At 37.1% G+C, this 25,993-nt stretch overlaps 1 protein-coding gene across 1 annotated transcript in view; it reads right to left on the reverse strand.

The window, feature by feature from the left end:
* Window positions 1-20: 20 nt before the first annotated feature.
* LOC125230410 overlaps window positions 21-25,993 on the reverse strand; it is a 60,690-nt gene continuing 34,717 nt past the window's right edge. The window contains exons 14-31 of the mRNA XM_048135548.1: window positions 24,775-24,913; window positions 21,805-22,025; window positions 21,269-21,418; window positions 20,531-20,663; window positions 20,306-20,424; window positions 19,842-19,961; window positions 14,777-14,894; window positions 12,927-12,955; window positions 8,206-8,221; window positions 7,148-7,353; window positions 6,682-6,867; window positions 6,355-6,493; window positions 5,100-5,323; window positions 3,150-3,302; window positions 2,032-2,164; window positions 1,068-1,189; window positions 820-942; window positions 21-265 (exon numbers count right to left, since the gene is read on the reverse strand). Coding sequence (XP_047991505.1) covers window positions 98-265; window positions 820-942; window positions 1,068-1,189; window positions 2,032-2,164; window positions 3,150-3,302; window positions 5,100-5,323; window positions 6,355-6,493; window positions 6,682-6,867; window positions 7,148-7,353; window positions 8,206-8,221; window positions 12,927-12,955; window positions 14,777-14,894; window positions 19,842-19,961; window positions 20,306-20,424; window positions 20,531-20,663; window positions 21,269-21,418; window positions 21,805-22,025; window positions 24,775-24,913 — 2,499 coding nt within the window. The 3' untranslated portion in view covers window positions 21-97. The remainder of the gene's footprint in view (window positions 266-819; window positions 943-1,067; window positions 1,190-2,031; window positions 2,165-3,149; window positions 3,303-5,099; window positions 5,324-6,354; window positions 6,494-6,681; window positions 6,868-7,147; window positions 7,354-8,205; window positions 8,222-12,926; window positions 12,956-14,776; window positions 14,895-19,841; window positions 19,962-20,305; window positions 20,425-20,530; window positions 20,664-21,268; window positions 21,419-21,804; window positions 22,026-24,774; window positions 24,914-25,993) is intronic.

Raw genomic sequence — 25,993 nt, forward strand, 5'->3', positions numbered from 1 at the left:
ATACATCAAAAAGATTATGATTTACACTTTCGTATGTATTATTAATCTTAATATTCTGTGTAAAATCCCGCTCAAAATAGCTATATTATGCAAAAGTCTAAAGCATTGGGTTTTCTTCTCCTGCCTCTATATTTCTTCTCGTTTCTTCTTCAGGATCATTCCATTTTTGCACCTCGGCTGTTCCAATGGAAAGGTATATTATATAAGTTACTAAATAAATCCCACCTACTATGAAAAATAACCTTCCCCATAGGTGCTGGCTTGTCTGTAATGAGAAAATGAGTATGGTTAAATTACATCCCAGCAAAAAAAAATATATTTTTATGTAAAATGTTGCCAAAAAAAGACTACTAGGTTCACCTGCCAAAAACTTATTATCTGGTCTTTTTAACCCGACGGGGTGTTATAAGTTTGACGTGTCTGTCTGTCTGTCTCTGTGTGTGTGTCTGTCTGTTTCATCGTAGCTCCCGAACGGATAAACCGATTTAGATTTAGTTTTTTGTGTTTGAAAGCTGAGTTAGTCGGGAGTGTTCTTAGCCATGTTTCATGAAAATCGGTGCACTACGTCGCGGTCGGAGGTTTTTCAAAATTTTAATTTTGTGGCTAGGTTATTAATATATAATATACTAGCTTTTGCCCGCGGCTTCGCTCGCATTAGAAAGAGACAGAAAGTGGCCTATGTCACTCTCCATCCCTTCACTATCTCCACTTAAAAAAACACGTCAATTCGTCGCTCCGTTTTGCCGTGAAAGACGGACAAACAAACAGACACACACACTTTCCCATTTATAATATTAGTATGGATATTAAAATACTTACAACATCCTCATTTAGTACAACTCCAGCGATTACAGGTGCTACGGAAGCGAATACGTTTGTTACAAAATTGCTAATGCTTATCATGGGGCCAGCAAAGTTTGGAGCTAAATCGATGATGTTTATCTGCAAACAAAACATTTTTTTTAATTCCGTGCCCAAAAGCTCTAATTTTATATTAGTAACATATTTTTGTTTCTCTCTCTCTTTCTTAATTTGATCTTTCTTATTGAACACAATTTAAAACTTACAAAAAATCCCGAAAACACTGCTGTTTCAAAAGCGCAAGTAAAAATTAGTATCGTCTCCACTAGCACAATGTCTTTCTTCACATAGGCAAGAGAGATTAGTCCTACCACCGTTGGTATAGTTCCTGAAATGAAAAATAAATAAATATTGGGGGACACCCTCACACAGATCAACCCAGCCCCAAAGTAAGCAAAGCTTGTACTATGGGTGATAGGCCACGATATACACACTTGTATAGAAAAATACATAAGTACCTATATTTATAGAAAACATCCATGACTCAGAACATATGAACAACAAATATCTGTGTTCATCACACAAATAAATGTCCTTACCGGGATTCTAACCCAGGACCGCGGCTTATATAGCAGGCAGGGTCACTACCGACTACGCCAGACCGGTCGTCGTCAAATATCGGTTTAAAAAAACGTCAAGCGATCATTCACAAAACTTTCTTCAGCTTGTGATGTTCACAATTTCCTAAACATAACTAGTTCCAAAACAACCTCTAAGACGACCAGTCTGGCCTAGTGGATAGACCCTGACCATGACTCAAGTGTTAAGTCAATTTACCTAAGAGGGCATTTTCGCGAAAAAAGATTCAAAAACTTTTTTTTTTCTAAAATAGGCAAATTTAATGTTTTTCCTACTCAGAATCACGAGCCCTTTCGATCCTACTAGGTAAAAAAAGCGTCCCAAATTAAATTTTTCCACTTCGTTACCATTTTTCAAACACTTTGTACAGCAGTTACAAAATGGAAAGTATGCAAAATAATTGGGATCATTTTTTTTGTCTGTTGTTTTTTGCCCTAGATCGAAAGGGCTCGTGATTCTGAGTAGGAAAAATATAAAATTTACCTACCTAAAAAAAAAGTTTTTGGTGATTGTTCTCGCGAAAATGCCCAATATTGTGGCTATAATATATTTTGTGCATTAGAAAATAAAAGGCTGTAGAAAACACAATACCCATGCTTTGAGCTAATTTTCTAGCATTGATGACGGAGAGCCACTTCTTGACAATAACCATGTCGATGAACCAGCTGAAGAAGAAGTTGGTAAGCCACATAACAAAGAACGGTATTCCTGTGAGGAGGCCATTCTGGAAACAACACATATTTTAAAACTACTAAATACACGTGTCTCATTTGTTTCGAGTTTCAAAAGTGAAATAAAAATATTATGTTTAATATTAACTTAATAAGTAATCAAAGCTTCACGATGATTAAATAACAACAATTTTGCAATATCCATTGAGTTAAGAATATTATAAGGTTCACAATATTCTAGTCAAAGCGGACCCCAGACTCTCACGATCCATGGAAAATTTTATGCCGGGATACGGCAAGGAGGAGTTGTGATCGAAGAGCCATGAAGGCCCAACACACGTGCGAAGAGTGCCCTGCGTGGGATGAGCCTCGCGTCGAGGGCGAAGCGAGGCTCATCCCACGCAGGGCCACACAGGGGTCCACGGCTATAGGGGGAGACCTCTCCAGCCAGCCAGCCAGCGCTAATACGTCATATGCTTAGCAGTGAAGAGGCGTGGGAGGCAGTATCCACATTTAGCGTCGTTGTCATGACGCAAAGGAGGCCACCGAACGAGTGCGCGAGAATGACGCCAACTCGCTCTCTCAGCACCGCAGAAGGCCGCCTGTCTGGCGAAGAGTCTTCGCAGCTCTCTGTTGCCGCCTAACAGAAACTTGCGGGTGATGAACCGGGAGCTCCATCACCCGTCTGAAGAGTTTCCGTGCTGGAAGGCCCTCAAGTGTTCCGAGGTGCCTTTAGCGGAGTAGGCTGCATGACCAGCCACAAGAGCCGGGCCCGCAAGAGCAACGCTGGCGGGGCAACGGTGGTCTACAAGTTCTACAACCATGTTCCCGAACGCCCAAGGCGAACGTCGGAACACCCCAGGGGGTTTAGTCCGTGGGAGTCAAACATACCGACTTGGCTCTCCCTAGCCAGTGGGAGCCATAACGGATTCCCCTTAGGTAAAAAAAAACCCACGATAATGAATGATTTTGCGGTAACAATTATACTTCATAGTTACTTATTTATAATATATTGGCATTAAATACTTATCTACTTACAATTTTTATATCGACCTTCATCACTTTGTCCATAAAAGACGGAATTTCAGAATACATCGTCATCTGAAACCATCCCTGTCCAATATGGGCTATTGCGACGGCGATCATGCCTCTGCAGCATAGCAACTGTTTCCAAGGAACTTTAAGATGTTTCTGAAAAAAAAAATTTTAAGAAAAAAAAACCGCCGCCTTTGGGGTTCTGGTGAAAGCTACTTGCGAATGTTACATTATGTAGAAATGTGTAAGTATTTTTTTAAACTGGTTTTAATACTTTAATCATTTGATGGTAAACACAAATGAGGTTTGAGGAGTTTCCTCAACAATTCCTCATGAATCCGATTATAAGAAATCGAAGCTTGACAAAATTTGACTTCAAAACTCAATATTCTTAACAAACATAACTAAATAAATGTCACTGTTCTGAACGTAAATGCATGATATTCTTATAAAAATACCAAAGTGACTATAAGTGTGCCGTTCAGATTTAAGGAGTTCCGATCTGAACTTCATCAGCAGTTCCACTGCACCAAATGTCACTGTTCTGGAAGTAAATGCATGCTGTTCTTATAAAAATACCAAAGTCACTATAAGCGTGCCGTTCAGATTTGAGGAGTTCCGTTCTGACCATCATCAGCAGTTCCACTGCACCAAATGTCACTGTTCTGGACGTAAATGCATGCTGTTCTTATAAAAATACCAAAGTCACTAATATAAGTGTGCCGTTCAGATTTGAGTTGAGGAGTTCGCTTCTGACCATCATCAGCAGTTCCACTGCACCAAATGTCACTGTTCTGGACGTAAGTGCATGATGTTCTTATAAAAATACCAAAGTCACTATAAGTGTGCCGTTCAGATTTGAGAAGTTCGGTTCTAACCATTATCAGCAGTTCCACTGCACCAAATGTCACTGTTCTGGACGTAAGTGCATGCTGTTCTTATAAAAATACCAAAGTCACTATAAGCGTGCCGTTCAGATTTGAGGAGTTCCGTTCTGACCATCATCAGCAGTTCAACTGCACCAAATGTCACTGTGCCGTACGTAAATGCATGCTGTTCCTTAAAAAAACACAAAAATCACCATATGTGTGCCTTTCAGATTTGAGGAGTTCCCTCGATTTCTCCAGGATCCCATCATCAGAACTGGGTTCTGAGAAAAATGGGACCAATCTGTATGCATTATACATTCAAGGAAAAATTTTTTTTTCAAAATCGGTCCAGTAACGACGGAGATTTCGTGGAACAAACATTAAAAAAAATAAAAACATACAGACGAATTGAAAACCACCTTCCTTGAGAGATTTGAGGCGGCGGTTAAAAAAAATAGTTGCGATGTGTAGCCATAGTTACAGGAGCCGCTGTTAAAAACTAGTTTTCTGTATAAGATGTTGCATTAGCTGACTGAACCATCCAATTGACTATATTCTTGCAAAGAAACTACGTATACAGGGTGTAAACCTAATACGGGCGAACCTCTTAACGGTGGTGATTATAGTACATAAAAAGTGGAATTAGATAACTTTTACTTAAAATTGAAGTATTTTTTATATCCATACAAATTAATTCGGCCCGCAACGTAGTGCAAACACACTCGCGTTAAATGCTCGTTGACAGTTGTCATTGATTGTCATCGCAACCACGTTTACAGTACATTGCTGCTGAGAAATTTTTCAAAAATTAATTATAGGCTGAAAATTAAGAGTAGCTCAAAAACACCTCTTAATTGATGATAACAATATTGAATTATATGCCTGGTTTCATTTATCGCCCTTATTACGTTTACGCACTGTATATTTGCTTTTGATTTGATACAGACGTAGTTGTAGATTGAAGATTGTTATGGGGTCGAAAAGTGTTCGAGTAGAGACCAGACCACGGACTAATTAGCAAACACACTAAACGCAGCTTAGGTAGAAAATCTAAAATCAACTACTGATACAAAAATATCCAGACCTTTCCTTTAGCCTCTGTGTTTTTGAGAGCTTCCTCGATATATTGTCTCTCAGCGACAGAAATTCGAGGGTGTTGTCTAGGTGAATCAGCTCCAAGGAACCAGAAGATGATGGCGACGATCAGTGATAAAAGACCGTAGAAGCGGAAAACGCCTGGCCATCCAACAGGAGAGGCTGCTAAGTAGCCCGTCAGTAACAACCCAACGACAGTTCCTAAAGGTTGACCTAAAAGCAAAGGATAGTTAAATCATAACATACCTCTATATTCACATATTTCTGATGCAAGCAACTGGGTCTATCCGCAGCAAGAGTAACACGAGTCATGATTTTATGGCATGTTCTATTTATTCACGACGCAAGTTTAAGTGATAATCTATCTCTAAATAAATGTTACTTTTTTTTAACTTCTGATTAGCAGAAACGTCTGCAATCGATGCCATTAGGCTTAGAATAAATTTAAAAGTGGAAAATGTCTGCCTTGGGTGAGACTTGAACTCACAGCCTCTGGATCGATACTCCAGCGCTCTGCCAACTGAGCCACCAAGACTTCAACGAAGCCAGCGAAATTTTCCACCACTTATATCGATCCAGAGGCCGTGAGTTCAAGTCTCACCCAAGGCAGACATTTTCCACTTTTAAATTTATTCTAAATGTTACTTTACCAAAAGATCCTTTAATTTGCAACTGCAGTTCAAATGAACACGCAATGAAATCGTGACTCACGTTACTTTTATGTTGATTCACCCAACAGGTGATCGAATAGCTGCAGGGCTATGATGCTTGAAATTACATTACTTATCTACGTGAATAAAGCATCCGTCACGTTCTGGCAATTATGTCAGTGTGAGAGGGTGTCTTATCCACGTTGATAAGTAATAAAATTGCAAGCATGATAGCCCGACTGGAACTTTCCTCGCACAACGTGTCGGCATTGCGATACGATATCGGGTTACGAAATTTTAGCAGCATCCTTTGTAAAATGCTTGGCCTGGTAGCTTTTAAGACTAAAATCCACTTGGCATTGCTATATATATAGGGTAAGGGCTCAGGGTGTTAGGGATAGGGTGAGAAGAGGGTATCCAGATCTAAGCTGCCCCAGCCCGGAGTCAATGGAGGAATATGAACCCCGTACCCTACAAGGGGTAACTAATTTGAAAAAGAAGAATACCTATTAAATTGTATGCTTAGTTTGCTTTCTTTCTGTAATTTTGTTCATGTATACAAATTATGAATTAAGATGATAATTTTATATTTACCTCCATACGCAAATGCCGTCAATTGGCTTCGTTCTTCCAACGGTGCCCATTTCCCGAATGACCTGTGCATACCTGCTACGAAACAAGACTGGCCCAAGCCTTGAATCATTCGGAGAACCATCACAAATATCCAGCCTCCCTGAAAATCATGAACAAATTTGATATATTATTATTAAAATAAATAGTCATTAATTTAAACAAGTAAATGCAAAAGAAATCAAACCGTACAATGGAAACAGAAATGTAAGTCAATATAAAAATAAGATTTCAATGACTCGTTACAGACGAGACAAAACGTGTAAGCAACTGTGATATCCTGAAACTTACGTAATAAGCCGCCCACGGAGTAACAAAAGAAAGCAATCCATTTATAACCAAAGCACTGGTAAGAAGGTAACGCGTACCAAACCGGTGGACGATTTGTCCCGCTGGTATCTGAAGAATTACGTATCCTAATCCGAATGAAGCCAAAATATAGTCCTGAGATTTTTTATCCCATTGTAGTGTTGGAAACTGTAAAAAATATTGAATGAATATAATAACTACAGTATTTTCCTACCTACTGCCTAAAAAACTTGGATCAATAGGTTAAAAAGCAGTAAGTATTTCTTGCTAGACTTTGGTTTGAATCTAAATCTAGACTCAAAAAAATTTAAGTATATTTCTAAAATTACCCGGAACCGGTAGCTCTTAAAAAGTGCCGAATGTCAGATTGCTATTTCTATCGTCTACGCACATGCCATCTGAAGGATCTTATACGCAAATAAGTACCTAGAATTATAAAAAATCTTACCGGTTCATGAAAAAATATTCCATTAAACACTCCAACACTTCCCATATCTGTATCATTTCCAGCTTCTAAACTTGAGTTTGTAGTGCGTTCATTGTGATGTCCATGCATCATGGCTACTAAGGCTACTCCCATGAATGACCTTAAGCTGAATGCTGCCATGTAGCAAAAGAACAGCAATAAGGTCTGCTGATGTCGGTAGCCATAGCCTAAAAATGAGGAATTCATATATAATTTAACATGTATTTTATAAGGGGGTCAATATCAACTGTTGGATAATTTCAATCAAACGATATATTTAAAAAAATATATTATGAGCTAAAGGTAACACGCGTTTCATAATAATTATTACCATTGGAACCGAATGCCTATAGATAATGATGTATATCATTGAAAAGAAAATGATTAATTAAAATTACCTCCCAGTCGAGATTGACCGTCTGTTATACCTTAATTAGCTTGAAAACTTTTGACCTTTCAACTATTTAAACATTAATCTACAATTAAAATCATTGATTTACATACACATATTTCCAAAAAGTCTATTTATTTATTTGGAAATCTACCCCCTATGTGTGGAATACTAAACTTTAAAAAAATTTGCAGCATTTCTTTAAAATAAAATAAGCATTCTGTTGTTTTGCCTTTACTTTCATTGTTTCATAATTTTTTAAACAAAGTTTAAGTTACTTTTTTAAAGTCGAGAACTCAGACGAGAATACACGTACAAAACAAAATATAGATATTTTTTGCATTCCAATAAAATTGAATAGTTAGTTTAATGAAAAAATTTATGAACTAACCCATTTTCACTGGTTTTTCGTATAAGGTGAAATAAGTAATTGAAGGCGTTTTTTCCTTGCTGCATTTTTCTTCATAATTTCTTTCATCTGACTTTATCATAATCTAAAGTGATCACTCGAATGAAAGTATTATTTGTGTTGTGTTATAGTTTAAAATGTTCTTATTAAATGATAAATATAATAAAGTTCTTAATTTTCGTAATTTCTAAACTCTTCTGGATAATTGTATCTATAGTTATTTTATTAACAAAACTTCACTTAAACTCGATTGTAGAAATTGTGTATTAATTCACCGCGATTTGTATGTGCTTGCCAATATGCTTTGGGTTTTTGACTAAACTCTTGTCAACTGATACACCTGCTCAAATAGGTAAGTAGCCGAATTCATTGGCGTCAAATCAAATAGAGGAAGGTCTGATACTATATTTAGTAAGGTTAATAACTCAAATAATTTTTGATTATACATGGCTGGTAGAAACTCCAATAAAGTACGGACGTTTTATTGAATTAATTAAATACTTAAAATAAATACTTTCAAATAGAAAAAAATCTTTAGCTCTCTCTCTGTCATTTTGGTCACTCGGTAAGTTGTCCAGAAGATTGGCCACTTTCTCCGCTGTATAGCGACGCTAAACTGCTAAGGGAAATATTTTCCAGTGCTCTGATCACTAGAAACTTCTAACAAAGCTAATAGACAGGTCTTAATGTGGAGTCGTTGCGTGCTACCCCCTCCATCTCAGAATTTAAGTTCCAAATCCCGCAAATATGGAGGATACAACTGCACCGTCGCCAACTTTGGTGATTGGAATATAAAGTAAACAACGCAAGGGTAATGTCCACACAAATAGGCTAAGACAAGCGGATGACCCATACTCCAAGGCACCTGCGTGGGTGTGTAATGATTGGTATAACTTTTTTTGGTATAGTAACATTTGATATAACAACATTTGGAATATATTTAACGGATATAATCACTCATTAGATATAATTAACGTTTGGTATAACAACAAAATATCTACTTTTATTTTATATATTCATCATTTGGTATAACACTTATTTATAATAACCGTTATATGGTATAATTATCCATTGATATACAACTAGTATACTATAACTAGCAAATAGTATAAAGTATTTCATGAATTAATTTTATTCTTTTTTGAAGGGATCACAGTTCTAACCTAACCTACTTTTCTGATAGCAGTACATATGTTTAAGGATCACAGTTCTAACCTAACCTAACCTATTTTTCTGGCAGCAGCTCGTTGCCTGTAGTGGTCACAGTTCTAACCTAACCTACTTTTCTGGTAAATGATGGATCTAATTCATTGTACAAAAAAATGTTATTCTAACTGTGCTTTAGAAGAAATTAGTGTTATACATTTTATTTATTATCAGAAATAAGCATTATACTCAAAGTATGTTATAATAAATGTTGTTCGAAAAAATGATCATTATATTAAATAAGAATTATACAATTTTTGAGTATATTATTTGTTATTATACGATTCAATAATTATATCAAATGATCGTTATTACGACTAAAAATATATCAAAAAAAGCTATATCGACCGTTACGCACCCCACCTGCGTCATTCCGTTAGGCCACTTGCCATCGACCCTGGCCGCGGGACTTTGGGTTCGAGAACCTGCGGCACCTTAACACTGATATGGGCCCTCTAGATGACGTCATTAAGGCTGCGAAAAATTCTATAAACGACTAGTACCTACATGAGAGGTAGCGGTGGCACTGACTGTCCAGCGCAACTCCGAATTAACATCCTTAGATTAACATGAAGCCATTCTTGATACGATTAATCGCTTCGATTGAATGGACAGATCTGATATCGTGGGATCGTGGCGATCGGTCGCATCGAAATTACCAGCCAATCCAGCCATACAAGTTTGCCATCGACGTAAATGATCAATGGCCCCGTTACTCAAACGAGACGGAATAATATAGCCAGTAAGTAAGTATGATATAAAAACAGAATCGTTGGTCGCAACGGGCCATACACTTCGGATCCATCGTTGATTCATGCTTGCACGGGATTATGTTGCAATCGCCGATATCCTATGCAATTAAGTAAATCGTTAACGATTTTGGAATACACTGTCGATCGATCGTTTCGATTAATCTGTTACGACGGATCGCACAGATGAATCGTACCGTAAATGGGGGGCTTTACGGTTATTTTGTCCTCCTAGCGGGTTGTCCGGCATTTCAGCAAAGTTCACGAGCACTCTTCCTGTCAGGTAAATAACCGTTTAAGTTCGTACAGTGTTAAATTTGGATTATCTAATAACATGTTTTTAAATGATTGCAACGCCATCTGCGTAAATATTATCATTCTGCGCGTCGCGTCGGTCGTTATGTGTTTAAGCATTTATACTTCTTGTAACGAAAACTGTAATACATGGAGAAGGCGAACCACGTGACGAAACATCTGTGGGACCGTGCGCGACGACACGCCACGTGACAGGTGACCATTATGGACAATATTGTCGCCGCTGTTAAGCGAGAAGTAAGTAAAAATTGTGAAAAAATTAATGAAATCTTGTGTTATTTTACTATATTAGACAATTTTGGACAATGGTGGTTACAACATTATCGCCAATAACATTAAAGTTGTTGTTTTCAGTGAGAAATTAACAAACTGGTGACTAAAACGGGGTTTCGTGCCATCGCTCACGAAATCATTTTCCAACCTAAGACGATGAATAAAGACAAGAAATTGGTGCTAGCTGGGCATTTTCTATAGATTGAAGACTTTTTTCCACCATTTGTACCTATGTGCAATAAAGTATAAAATAAATCATTGGTTTTTGAAATTGTTGATCAGTTCACTGCTATGCTATGTCATTTTCATAGGCTAACTATTGGCTTCGTGCGAAGTGCATGGAGGGGGTAGACAAAGCGATCGCAGCGCTTGCGGTGGTCAAAATCGACACTGATTGTGGTTGTCATCTATCATAACTCATAAAATATAATACAATGTGGTGTAATGTTTGATATGGGGTATCAATGTTGTTTCGTTGTTAATTGTAAAAATAATGGCATAAATAGTCGTTGCACGTTCTATGCGTTTATTAGAGCACATTGGAAATTGGATCAAAAAACTAAATGGATAGCTACGGTGAAAAGAAAACGTAAGTGACATGTCAAAACAAAACATTATAATAAATTATATTTAAGCTTTCTTTACCTAATATTGTTCAATACGCTGTTAGTATTTTTCCTACTGTAAAAGATTATGCTTAAAGATTCAGGCCTAGCCTGGGAATTAGGCCCGTGTCGGATATTTCTGCGGCCGCGGACATGACTACGTACTTACGTTTAGATTTATTTTATATGGCATTAACGGGACGGAGGTTTAGCGAATACCATATCACTAGCTCGAAAAACTTGTACCATTACTCCTATGTTCTTTAAGATTCCCTATATGCCCTGCCAGCACCAATTTATTGACTCTTTCTGTAGTCTGGGGTTGGAAGTTTATACCGTGAGTAATGCTTTGGAAACTGATTTTTGGTATTATATCCTTGTCTTTATAATCTATCTACCTAAATTACACTTGAAATAGTAGCTCTTGTCATTCGATTTATTTAAAATTAACGAAAAATCGTTAAAATATAGTGTTTGTTTACATGTCATTTTTTGACATTTTCCACTTCAAATTCACATGGTAGTAATTGTCGTGCACGTAGCCAATAGGTATTACAAATATCATTTGCAGGGTACAGGGTTTATTGTAAAATAAAAACAAACTAGCTATAATAACTTTTAATTATAGTATACATTACAAAAACTTGTTTCATTTACTTGAAAATATTGGAGGTTTAGCAGATATCACATCAAATATGTAATCATCAATGCGATGAAATAAGTTCTCAGGAATTTTATTTAAAATGTGATAAGCCTTCAGCGGATGGACTACTTCTGCTTTTATTGTTCTCGTGCTCCTTCGTCCGATTGAAACGTCGATATTTAAGCATTTTCGTCAATCCGTTTCGATCAATTCGATTTGTACACATGAGCACACTTAAGGAAACAAATAAAATGATTTTGGAACATAACTGGGATTGGCTTCCACATCGGCTTTTCTACCTCCAATAAAATTTGCACTATAAATTCACCCTAAATTCAATTCAATACTTGTATCAAAAGATTACGCACTTTTAAGTAAAACTTCAGAGGTTGGACGACACTTTTCTTTTTACGGCAACTATTCACTTAAACGGTGGTTTCGTTTCCACCACGGTCTTGGAAATAGCTAAAATTTAGTCGATATTTTTCTTGGAGTTATTACAAATTCACCATAACAAATTTTACTAGGCCCATATTAAATTTATCTCAAAAACGATATGAAAATGTTTACAGCAATATGGATTCGACAGCGTAAGTCAGCGACTAAGATGTCAATTTTGGCCGTAGTGAGCGCTGTGATCGTTTTAGCTACCCCCTCCACCCGCTTTGCACCCTGCCAATTGACGCAGGTGTTATTAACGCAAAAGTCCTAGCTGAAATTTCATTCGAAATGACTTTCAATGTACTCGTATAGAGAAACTTCTCACAAACGGTTATTTAGCTACTGGAACCAAAAAGTTCCGTTACGCCTATCGTGTTACCTATATGGAAATTAGAAGTACCTCCTCAAGGAACCCTCTTTAAATGTATCAGAAGGTACTTAAAGGGTTTGACAAATTGGCCTTCTCGGTAGTAACCCCACCTACAGAGCAAGAGGTCCCGGGTTCAAATCCTGATGAGATCTTTTTTATTTTTTCTACAGATTCTAATTTCCATAGTGTTACCTAATCTAAAACGTCAAAACATTTGGTAGAGGCTCCTGTAGAGGCTAAGCTGCGTCTCCGAATAAAATGAAAGTACAAACCATGTGATATTTTAATAAATTTATTAATATTATAATATTATATCACACATTTTGGTTTCATTTTTTGTCCATCGATGTTATTTCTACAGGTTTTTCGGCTTCCATTTTTTCTTCATCTGAAATCAACATCAACTTAATTTATTGAAATATTCGCTTATACAGGTACCTATAGTCTGACCGTTTTCTAAAATCTAGTTCACTTTATATTTGCTATGGCTTACTATATATATAAACTCTACTTACTCTAATAAAGGCTTACTCTAATGAAGTCATTTTTAAACGGACAGACACAGTGAAATATGGTTTGTCATTGTTACAAAAGAATTAAAAAAAAAAACCGCCGCCTTTGGGGTTCTGGTGAAAGCTACTTGCGAATGTTGGATTATGTAGAAATGTGTAGGTATTTTTTAAAACTGCATAATACTTTAATTATTTGACGGCAACACAAATGAATATACGTATACCATTAAGGTTTGAGGAGTTTCCTCAACAATTCCCCATGAATCCGATTATAAGAAATCGAAGCTTGATAAAATTTGGCTTGAAAACTCAATATTCTTAACAACATAACTACCTTATAAATGTCACTGTTCTGAACTTACTGCATGTTATTCTTATAGAAATACCAAAGTCACTATAAGTGTGCCGTTGAGATTTAAGGAGTTCCGATCTGATCTCTATCAGCAGTTCCACTGCACCAAATGTCACTGTTCTGGACGTAAGTGCATGCTGTTCTTATAAAAATACTAAAGTCTCTATAAGTGTGCCGTTCAGTAGTAGTAGTAGTAGTAGTTGTAGTAATCACTTTTTTGTGTACAACAGTTTATATACAATTTGTAGGTACAGAGATACAAAGGCGAGCTTATCGCTATAAGGAATCTCTTCCAGCTAACCTTGGAGTAGATGAGAGGATCGTTCCAGTAGGTAAGATAGACAAACTTACAGGAGTACAATAAAGGTCAAAAGTAATCCAAAATATTGTTAACAATTAAATAAACTACATACATACAAAATGACACTATAAAATAAATTACATGCTAGAGTACATTAATAAAATACAAAATATGTACCTAACCAATATATAAATATATCAATACATACATAATATACATATATAAATAACGCATAAAGTATATTATATATAAAATTCCCAAACATTATCGTACTTGTTCAGAAAGCCAAAGTTTCTTCAGATTCACCTTGAGTAATGTCACAGACTGAGACCGTTTGACCGACAGAGCCATCTCATTCCACAATTTCACAGCGCGCACCGTGAATGATTTTGCGTACAGATTTGAGTAGTTCGGTTCTGACCATCATCAGCAGTTCCACTGCTCCAAATGTCACTGGTCTGGACGTAAGTGCACGCTGTTCTTATAAAAATACCAAAGTCATTATAAGTGTGCCGTTCATATTTGAGGATTTCGGTTCTGACCATCATCAGCAGTTCCACTGCACCAAATGTCACTATTCTGGACGTAAGTGCATGCTGTTCTTATAAAAATACCAAAGTCACTATAAGCGTGCCATTCAGATTTGAGGAGTTCCGTTCTGACCATCATCAGCAGTTTCACTGCACCAAATGTTACTGTTCCGTATGTAAAATGCATGCTGTTCCTTAAAAAACACAAATATCACCATATGTGTGCCTTTCACATTTGAGGAATTCCCTCGATTTTTCCAGGATGCCATCATCAGAACTGGGTTCTGAGAAAAATGGGACCAATCTGTATGCATATATATTCAAGCAAAAAATTTTTTTTATAAATCGGTCCAGTAACGACGGAGATATCGTGGATCAAACATTAAAAAAAAATACTTACAGACGAATTGAAAACCACATTCCTTGAGAGATTTGAGGCGGCGGTTAAAAAAGAAGATCAGTAAATCTATGAAAGTACAAAAGGTTGTTACAACTAAAAAAAAAGTGAACCTACCATCGACCTGGTCCCAAGGCTGCTTGTCAGCAGACATGAAGAAGACGAAAAATGCGTTGCAGACTGATATGATGGCCGCCATGACAAACATGACGATGCGCCACTGCTGTGGATCATACTGAAACAATGCGATAACCAATTTTAATGATTTGAAATGTAAATTCTGGTTACTGCTGCCAAAGTGGTGTACCCTTGTTTCGCCGACAAACTTTTCATCGAATATTATTTCATCGACAACAAATCATCGAAAGTTTAGTTCGAGTAAAATTGTTTCGAGTAATTTGGTTTCAACTACTATTTATTTGAAATTTTCTTAGTTTTGATATAGCGAGCCTAGCAACATATAAACAAGAATAAAAATTTTCAGAAATTTAAAATATGTGCTTATATATGAATATTTTATTCTCCGACTCATATATCTTTCGAAGGCCGCTTTAGCACAATATACAAACATGGAGTAAATGTGTATTTCTCCGTGGACCGCAGCCCCGGCCCTTGATGCGGCGCTGCCCGATCGTGACATCTGTCACTAGGTCACTACACAATCAACAATGAAAATATTTATTGTTACTGATATGAATATCTACGCCAGTTTCTGCCCGCAAATTATAATGTACTGAATTTCAGTGATCGATGAATTATCAAAGTGATCTGTGTTTCGCCCTTCAGGACTGTGTGACGACTGACATTCCTTAATATTTTTAATACTTATATCCTTTTTAAATCTCTGTGTTATTTTAGTAGGTATTCTATTTATATTTAGCGTAATTCCTTTAATTTATACTTAAGTAAGTCTATTGATAGATAAATTATACCTAATACCTATAAATGGATCAAACGTCCCGTTCGCGGTGCCCCTACTCCCCTGACTCCTCACGCACTTACAATGCCCACGGGTTGAAAGTACATATCGGAAAGAAACACAAAACTCAAACAATCGCCTCTAGCCTCACCCCCACGGTACAGCAACAGCAGCGGCAACAAGCTCCTTCAGCCAGCAGTAGTAGCCTAGGCTTGGACGATCTCGCGACACTGAAGCAATCCGTGCGAGTGTTGCGCCACATCCCTAAGGGAGCCCGCAACCTAGCAGCTGGGAAACTTTGCGATACCATCGATAAATGTTTGAACAACAAACGGCTGATTGGTTCGCATTGCTGTCTTTTGCTTTTACCGCTTTAAAAGCGCCGGCAAAAACCGGCTCCAGCAACCTGACTTCCATTGTTAAGAAGAACATAGAGTCTTCTGTGATGATCGATTCCCTTTTTGTCGAAGCCGACACAACGGCCTATAGACCGCCATCGGTTTTAAAATGGTAATAAACGTTTTTTTTTTGTTTTTTTTTTTAAGAACAATTGAATCCAAGGTTTTCGAGGGTGACTTAAAGGGCGCAGTTCGTGTTCTTATGTCAGACGATAGCGTAGCGCCCTCTAACCCTGAAACTCTAGCCAGCTTAGTACTGAAACACCCAGCCCCCTCTCGGCCGCTACATTTCCCACTTGAACCAGACAGGTCTTGTCCTGCCCTTTCTGTCAAACCAGACGATGTTGCACAAGCACTTGGCTCTTTCAATAGCAGTTCTGCTGCGGGCTTAGACGGCATTCGCCCTTTACATCTAAAGGAACTCACTTCCTGCACTGCTGGCGACAACGGGCCGCGTTTCCTAGAGTGCCTGACTAAATTGTGCAACTTCCAACTTAGCGGGCAAGTGAACCCGGAAGTTTGCCCTTACATCTATGGAGCATCCTTATGTGCCCTCTCTAAAAAGGATGGAGGTGTAAGGCCAATTGCGATTGGATGCGTATTTCGCCGTTTAACCGCTAAGCTTGGATGCCGTGCTGTGCGCGACGAAATGGCTTCATTATTACAACCGCACCAACTTGGGTTCGGTACTAAACTAGGTTGTGAGGCAGCTATCCACGCCACCAGAGCGTTCACGCTTGATCCGAGCAACGCAGACTGCGTGGTTGTTAAACTCGACATAAAAAATGCCTTCAACTCGTTAGAACGTGACACGTTATTATTAGAAGTTAAAAATAAAATCCCAACACTTTATCCGTTTCTTCATCAAGCATATTCCTCCCATTCCAAATTATTTTTTAATGAATCTCTGATACTTTCCCAGGTTGGTGCACAGCAAGGAGATCCGCTTGGCCCCCTTATCTTCAGCTTAGCCATCCAAAATGCCATTAAAACACTTCAATCACCCTTAAACGTATGGTACCTAGACGATGGCACGCTTGGCGGCAAGCCGGAAGAAGTTCGTAAAGACTTACTCGAGCTTCTTCCTCTCTTAAATGAACTTGGTCTCGAGATCAACTCAAGCAAATGTGAGTTTTATGCCTGCAGCGCAAATTCCCGGTTGTCATTTCAATTATTCAGTGCCATACTTCCCGGACTTAAGGAGCTATCCACCAATAACTTCAATCTGCTTGGAAGCCCTATTTTTCCGGAAGCCGTCCCAGAAGCGTTCAGAGTAAGAGAAGAATTACTACTTATAGCTAAAGAAAGACTTAAAAACCTTTCAGCACATGTAGCCCTTACTCTGCTACGATTCTGCTTTGCTGTTCCCAAATTAACATACTTTCTCCGTACCGTACCTACCTGGCTACATTCTCAACATGTTGACTCCTTCGACCGCACATTAAAAGAAACTGCAGAATGTCTCCTTAACGTATTTCTGAATCCGGACCAATGGGACCTGGCATCCTTACCTATTCGGAATGGTGGCCTAGGCCTACGCCGCGCTAGGGATGTGAGCCTTCCAGCCTTCTTATCGTCGGCGGCTGGGGTTTTAGACCTTGTCTCTAAAATATTACCCTTAAATGGAGACAAGGCTATACCCTATGCCTCTGACGCACAGTCGGCCTGGACGGCTCTCAATCCGAGTGCGACCGTACCCGAAAAGCTATCCCGCCAACGTTGTTGGGATGCGGCAGGAGTTAAACGAACGTTCGACTCCCTATTGCAGAACGCGGTCGGAGTGGACAGAGCCAGACTCAATGCAGCCTCGAGACCCGAAACCGGTGCTTGGCTGCACGCCCTCCCATCTCCAAGCCTTGGTACCCTACTCGACAACGACTCACTGCGGGTGGCCGTTGCTCTACGCCTGGGCTGCGATGTATGCCAACCTCAGTCATGCATCTGCGGCTCCATGGTAGAGAGCAATGGCCATCACGCATTGAGTTGTTGTCGATGTGCCGGTAGATTCCCACGACACCACGCCTTGAACGATATCATCCGTCGGGCCCTGATATCCGCAAACATCCCCTCGACGCTGGAACCGCCAGGCCTCAGCCGATTGGATGGCAAAAGGCCCGACGGCTTGACGCTGGTACCGTGGGAAAAAGGCAAATGCTTACTCTGGGACGCGACGTGTGTAAGCACTTTTGCCCCCTCGCACCTCGCACGTACCATCAGGACGGCGGGCGCAGCCGCCGAGTTAGCAGCCCTACAAAAGCGGCAAAAGTACTCGGCGCTCACCAACTACCTGTTCGTCCCGGTAGCTGTAGAGACGTCCGGTTGCTGGTGCGCGGAGGCAAAAGTCTTCCTCCGTGAATTGGGGCGCCGCTTACGGGAAAGAGGCCTAGACCCGCGCTCAGGGTCATTCCTTTTGCAGAGGCTGTCCATTGCCATTCAACGCGGTAACGCGGCGAGTGTAATGGGCACCTTTGCACCAGGGGTTGCGCGGGGAGGCCTCTTCCAGTAGGTTTTTTTTTTGTTTTATACTCGATGTACGTTTTTTAGTTTTACAGTTATTTAAGTTTTTAAGTAGATTTAATTTCATTTTATTTGTAAGCTAATTTGTACCCATTTTATAATTTAAATTGTTTTAATAAATACTATTCAACTAATATTTCTTCATCGCTGATTCATTTCAAAGTACTTCAAATAGCAGAAATACAAAACATCGCAATTCATTTAGTCGACGTATTATTACAAAACTTTCTCATTTGTCGTACTACACATTTATGGATGTTTTATTCTAGGAAACTTCAAATTGTCGATTTTATCGTGGCACATCACATACGTCCATAATTAAACTATGACCATTGGCTTTAATCCTATATTAGAGTACCAGTAGGTTTAGGTTAGGTTAGAACTGCGATGCTACAACAACGATGAACGTGTTTTAAACTAGGTTTAGGTTAGGTTAGAACTGTTACCACACACAAAAACGACCAGCTTACAGAGTAGGTTTAGGTTAGGTTAGAACTGCGACCTACACGACAACGAATAGCTTCTAATCCACACACAAAAACGACCAGTTTACAGAGTAGGTTTAGGTTAGGTTAAAAATGCGACCCTACACAACAGCGAACCTTTTTTAAAGAAGGTTTAGGTTAGATTAGAACTGTGATCTAAACAAACAGTTTATAAAATGTAAAATTTTAGAAGACATCATAATTGAAATAATATTATTCGTAATGAATTGTATTTAATGTAAAACAAAATAAAATGAAAAAACACGAAATGAAACACCACGATATAAAGTAAGTATACTCGGAATAAGTTATCTACGAAGTAAAAGTCTACGGTTTGATTTTACTTGTGTCGATTGTTCTACGATATGAACTGTCGATGAAATGAAATTATTTGAAACGTTGTCTTTGAAATAATATTCGAACAAGTGTCTGTCGGCGATTCAAGGGTAAACCTGCCAAAGTAGACAAAAAACTCGAAGTTCAAAGGCACAGATATCAATAATAATAATGAGTGTTGAAAAAATCATTCAAATTCAAATAAAAAAGCCATTGCTCTACCTTCAAAAACCAGGGAGCAAATAGTATAGGGCGAAATAAGACTTATATTGACCGGGATATGAACCGTAATCACCTTATTGATTTTAATTGAGGTCCCGATATTTCGACGCAGTTGCTTAAATTGCACCATGATCACGGGAAACTGAAGACCGTCAATATAAGTCTTTTGAAACTAACTGTGAATAATTTAAAACTCTTTGGGCGAAATACTTAGTTAACAGTTTTTATCCTCTTCCAAAAGGACGAAATCATCAAAACATTGCTTTTCGTACTTTGTCATGTCCAACGGGTGACAAGAAACTTACCACATCGGTGACCACATTAGATACAAGAACGGGCAAAAGGGTGATGCATATTGTAGAAAAGGTGTTGCCAGTGGCCATCAAAGAACCACTGAAGTTTGGTGACAAGTCTATGTAATTAACCTGCAAACATAGTACATAATTAAATATTTACATTTTTATATATTTTTATCACTATTTCTTTTTTACTTGAAGAATTCATTTAATGCACTGAAACTTTTGCCTTATGAAGACATATCCCGGTCCTGGGCTAATCTCATCCAGAAGTGGACACGCAACGAGCCAAAGAAATGAATCAGTCGTCTAGTATATTCATGTCAGTCCTTCGATCAATTGAGAAAAGCGGCTATTCTTGCTGTGGATATTGTTTTCTTCTAAGAAAACTCTTCATTAACTACAGTTAAAAAAAAATATGAAGGTAGACGGAGAATAACAAATTAAAAATAACTATCTGATAATATTCTTACCATCCATCCAGAATGAATTCCTGCAGATAGTCCCACTGCCATAATTAGTAGTAATACTGCTAGTGCACTACTGTTTGTAAAAGTAACTAACACCAGACATACCGCGGGACCCCATTGAGCTGTACAGAATAATAAAATAATACTAGTAAAATTCGTATATAAAATTTAAATTATATTAACAAAGAGAGAAATAATTGTACTTCTTAAGGATAACAACAAACGTACCAAGACAGTTGCACACCTTACGCGCATTTTTAGTGGAGAGATAGTTCCTGTTGATGAAGAAGTCTGATAAGACTCCAAAACCAATATTCGCGATAGAACTCGCTACGTAGGGCAGTGAGGATAGAAGTCCACTCTATCGAAGAAAGGTAAAAGTACGGGTAAGTACGTAAACACCTACTACTAGATTTAAAAACTATGTTCAATTTATGATTAAGTACTAAGCCGTTTTATCTTTAAACATTAAGGCTGCGTTTGATTCCCTTAAGCTGGACTTCCGAGCAAAGCGGCTCCGGCGTCACTAACGCAGCGACACTAACGCGGCGACAGAGCGATATTACTATGCAGTATGGAAATGAAAATATACACCGATTTTCGGTTCGTAGACAGTAAATGTATCTCGGTAGATACATTGTTAGAAAAAGTAAGAAAGGGAGAAAAGCTAATTTATTTATGCAGGCTAAAATTATCGGATGGTAGCCGTCACTTGAATGTAGATTATAATCCCAAGAAATCCAAAAATTGATCGAAAAGTTCGTAAGGAATTAATTTGGTATAACTTTCATATTTATATCAGCAGACTACGGACAAACTGAACAGGATGTGAATAAAAAAGTTTACCAAAAAATTTTAAAGTTTGTCTTTACATTGATAATCTGCTAATATTTTCCAATTGCTTAGTTCATTAGGCATACGAGTAATTGACATTTTGAACTTTATAATCTGCAAAAAGATACTTACATCTTTGACGTTAAAGCCGAGTATATAATGCATGTACGACGGTATTTGAGTAAAGAGAAATACAAAACTGATCCCTGCTGCTGTGTGAGTAGCAAATGTAGACCAAAGAGGTATAGATGTGAAGATACGTTTCCATGGTGCCTTGGCAGCCTGAAAGAATTTCAGTAAGTGTCACATGGATAATGTAAACATAGGCGTATAAAATAAATTTGATTTATCAGTATTAGTAGCCATTACTGACAATAAATTATCAATATCTGATTTCATTGCCAAAAAATGAGAATATGAATGAATAAGGTATGTACTATAAATTAAACTACCTGTTATACATATATTTATTTTACGAGTATAATATCAGTATGTCCAATTAAAATTTATGAATACTGGCTGACTTGTAGAAAAAAAAACGAACCTACTCGGTAAAGCCGACGGAACAGATAGAGCCAGATTTCCAATAGATGAAAGAGGTACTTTAGACAAAAAGTTTAGAGTTGAATAGTAATTCTATGACACATTAGAGAGTAGCTTTCAATCACCTTTTTGTTTGTACCATCATCAATCTTCCCCAAAATGTAATTTTTTTCAGCCTCGGTGATAGTTTTGTGAACATCGGGACTAGCAGCGCCGAAAACGGCTAACATCAGAGAAGCCGCTAGACATAAGGCGCCTGTTATCCAAAAGGTACTTGGCCACCCTGCGGCAGTTCCGGCCAATAACCCTCCTATTTGAAAGGCAATAACTGTTCCCAGTAACGTCCCTGAAAAAAGTAAAAACAAAACTTATTTTCCCAATTACATACAAAAAAAAAATCTAATAAAAATAAAAACCAACAATAATATACAAAAGTTATCTGTACAAAACATGCATAGCAGATAAACTATAAGTACATTGACGTAACTTCTGTTGATTCCATTCCAGGATGAAGGAGCAAAGAAGACAGAAAAACGCAGTATCAGATACTAATAATACCCTTTTAGGGAATCATGATGGTATCTTATTACTATTGTACCTAGTATAAGATACATAATATATGTACACCAACAAGAGAGCATAAAAAAAGTTCTATTTTATTCTAATCTACAGGGTGTAAACCTAATACGGGCGAACCTCTTAACGGTGGTGAGTATAGGACATAAAAAATGGAATTAGATAACTTTTACTTAAAATATTTTTTTATCCATACAAAATAATTCGGCCCGCAACGTAATGCAAACACACTTGCGTTAACCGCTCGTTGACAGTTGTCATTGATTGTCATCGCAACCACGTTTACAGTACATTGCTGTTGGGAAATTTTTCAAAAATTTATTATGGGGTGAAAATTAAAAGTAACTCAAAAACACCTCTTAATTAACGATAACAATATTGAATTATATGCCTGGTTTCATTTATCGCCCTTATTAGGTTTACGCGCTGTATTTCGAAATAATAACGCATGAAATAGTAAAAAAAAAATATAGTAAAATAACCAATACCGTCGCTGCGCGTGCAAATTTCGCTATGTGTTTTTAACCTACTTTACAGGAGACACAAAAAACTGTTTATTTCGGCAATTATTGAACATAAATAAATCAATTTTTTTATGGCATAAGTATTTTCACTTTTGCATACATTAAGAAATAACTTGAAATTTTATTTCAGTTATTATAAGGTTAAAAAAATATTTTTTCATAAATATGTTACATAGCGATTATAATTTGAGTCATAAAAAACCGGTATGTGTCTTACAATCACTTAACTAGATTTTATTCTTAAGGAACAAAATACAATTTGTGCACTTTATCGTCACATGGTTATTTAATCATATGATTTGAATTAACTATGTTGTTGTTTATTTGTAATTTAGCAATTCATTTTCAAATTAATTATTTCAGAAAAAACACGATTTAATACTATAAGCTTAATACACAATACTATAACAAAACTCGATTAAATTAATATATTACTACCAATATATTACAACTATAATAATATATTTTTTCCATATTTTTTTAAGAATGGAGGTTATTTCAGTTACAAAGTTGCTCAATGTGGTATTATGTAAACATTTATGTATTGAATAAGATTTCATTATACATTTTTTAACTTTCAAAAACTGGATAATGCTAGTCTGGCTCGAACACCGAAGGTTACGTGTATATTTTACTATTTTTTTTTCTCACAACTATATTAATAATCATGTATGGTGTAATACGATTTATTTTCCAAATTTCATAGTTTAGGTCAACCGGAAGTACCCTATTAATTTTGACTTCCTTGAGAGTGTAGATTTTTTTTCAACTCAATTAACCTATGTTGTATTTACTTAGAAATAAGGTTTTTTACAGCTTCAAGGCGTTCGGTACAGTACACTTGAGTATAGGGTTTTTCCGAAATAAAGAATATTGACAAATTGATAAACGGATTGACAAGAAAGTACATAATTGTATAAGGGTTCCATTTTTCTTTTTTGATCCGAAAACGATAAACAATCTTTGTCACTCAAAACTTTGTGTGATTTCTCAAGTCGGCTTTTTTCATTTATTAAACATTTTATTTTCATTTATTTATTTTAAAATGTTTCCAGAAAGGATAGAGTCTTACCAATGCAATGTTAAATCACTTGCTATTTTTTTGAGTTACTTAGCATAACTTTATCGTATTTCGATAGTTTGTAATATACGTTTACACGCACTGAACCCTACACGAAATTTGTCAGTATACTAAACACTAATAAATTTCTGACAGTTAATCTTAAAAATCAATTTGAAATGATTTATTTTTAACAAATATTAAAAAATAACTATTCGGTCAGAGTGAGTACTTTCAGACATAGTCTCAATAAAAAGGGAAACTACACTCTTTGTCTCATTTATAGAGGTTATACTTGACTACAAACCCACCTACCTTACACCATTTAAACAAGTTTTAAGAGAGTAGGCTAGATTTTTGTAAGAAAAGCCTGCTATGTGACGCAAAACACACGATCTGGAAACATTCACGATTTCTACAAATAGTACAAAATTATCGCTGTGTATGAGATTGTACAAATCGGGCACAAACATCTAACACATCTTTTTATACAATATTTCCGAAAATATAGCTATGTGTCATAATTCACATAGCAGGCGCAATTCCAAAACTGCTGTTATAAGAAGATAATGTAGTTATGTGATTTATTGCAGTTAGCGATTATAGGAGGAACATTCAATGTATGGGCATCACATACCTACTTTTGATAAAACCTGTAATACTGAAATGAGCTCGACGCTGTTTTTGGAGCATATGTATTTAGAAATAAGGTTTAAAATGGCATTGAAAACGAAAAATCGTTAAAAATCACATAGCGAATTTTGCACGCGCAGCGACGATACGTAAATTAACATCCTGGCTAATTCCGCTACAGAAGACCTTAAAAAAGCTACCCCTGAGAGAGGTGATAAGATATTGGCAAACTATTTTCTAGTAGTTGAATATGTGATCATTGATATGATAAAAAGAAAAAGAAAATCGTGTATATATCTTACCAGTGTAAATAAAACTACTAATAGTGGCCTTTTCACTGACGGGGGCCCATTTTGCTAAGAGGCAGTGGGCACTTGGGTAAAGACAGGCTTGGCTTAATCCTTGTATGACTCGACAACAATATACTGCCTTCCAGCTACCCTGAAGCATAATTATATTCAAATATCAAATTGCACCTTACAGCTAAAGCCAAAGCGGCACATATTGAAATACATTACAACATTAACATTATAATTTATAAAACAATACTGATAAATAACAACAAAACACACATAATATTGTCTTCGGTTACCGCGATAGTTCCCCATGAAATAAAAGTATGGAAACGGATTAAATCGCGTATAATTAATTTACAATTCATCCCGACGTTTCGAACACTTTACAGCGTTCGTGGTCAACGGGTGACTGAGGAAAAATTACAATGTGCAAAAGCTACCCACATACAAGAAATATTAACGAACCATGACCATAAATAATATAGAGTTCACTCGCTATAAATAAAGCTAGTTCAAAAATATTCAAAAAATTTACCATTACTATGTTAAAAAACTATTAATCAATTTATCTAAACAAAATTGACAAAAACAAACTGCATATGTCCAAACACCATACAAAGCAGATGCCTCACAGTCTTCGTCGTGCTTGTTCCATTATTAGATGTACTACTGAATCCCAATCCGGTCACCCGTTGACCACGAACGCTGTAAAGTGTTCGAAATGTCGGGATGAATTGTAAATTCATTATACGCGATTTAATCCGTTTCCATAGTTTTATTTCATGAACAAAACACACTGGAGTTGAGCAGCGTGAGCGCGCGCGCAACCGGCGCCAGTATATACAGTAAACGGCCATAAAGAATGCATCGACGGTCTTGGGATGTCCCTTCGGGACATCCCGGTGTCCAATTCTTGTGGATAGAATAGAGGTTATTTTCTCTAAATTCCCAATCCTCTGACCAAAAAAAAAAAATGGTCTTCACATAAGCAAGAACGAGACAACGCGCTTTATGGCCGTTCACAGTAAAGCAAAAATTAGAGCTTAGGGAAAACTTAATTATTTATCTTGATCGTCAGTACAGTTTTCGAAAAAAAAAATTTTTTACTTCAGAACAAAATGTTCAAATAATTTAAAATCATTGATAGGTTCTCTTATTTAAGATTTACCAAAAACCGGCCAAGAGCGTGTCGGGCCACGCTCAGTGTAGAGTTCCGTAGTTTTCC

The sequence above is a fragment of the Leguminivora glycinivorella genome, chromosome 10, assembly GCF_023078275.1.
Source record: "Leguminivora glycinivorella isolate SPB_JAAS2020 chromosome 10, LegGlyc_1.1, whole genome shotgun sequence".
NCBI lineage: Eukaryota > Metazoa > Arthropoda > Insecta > Lepidoptera > Tortricidae > Leguminivora > Leguminivora glycinivorella.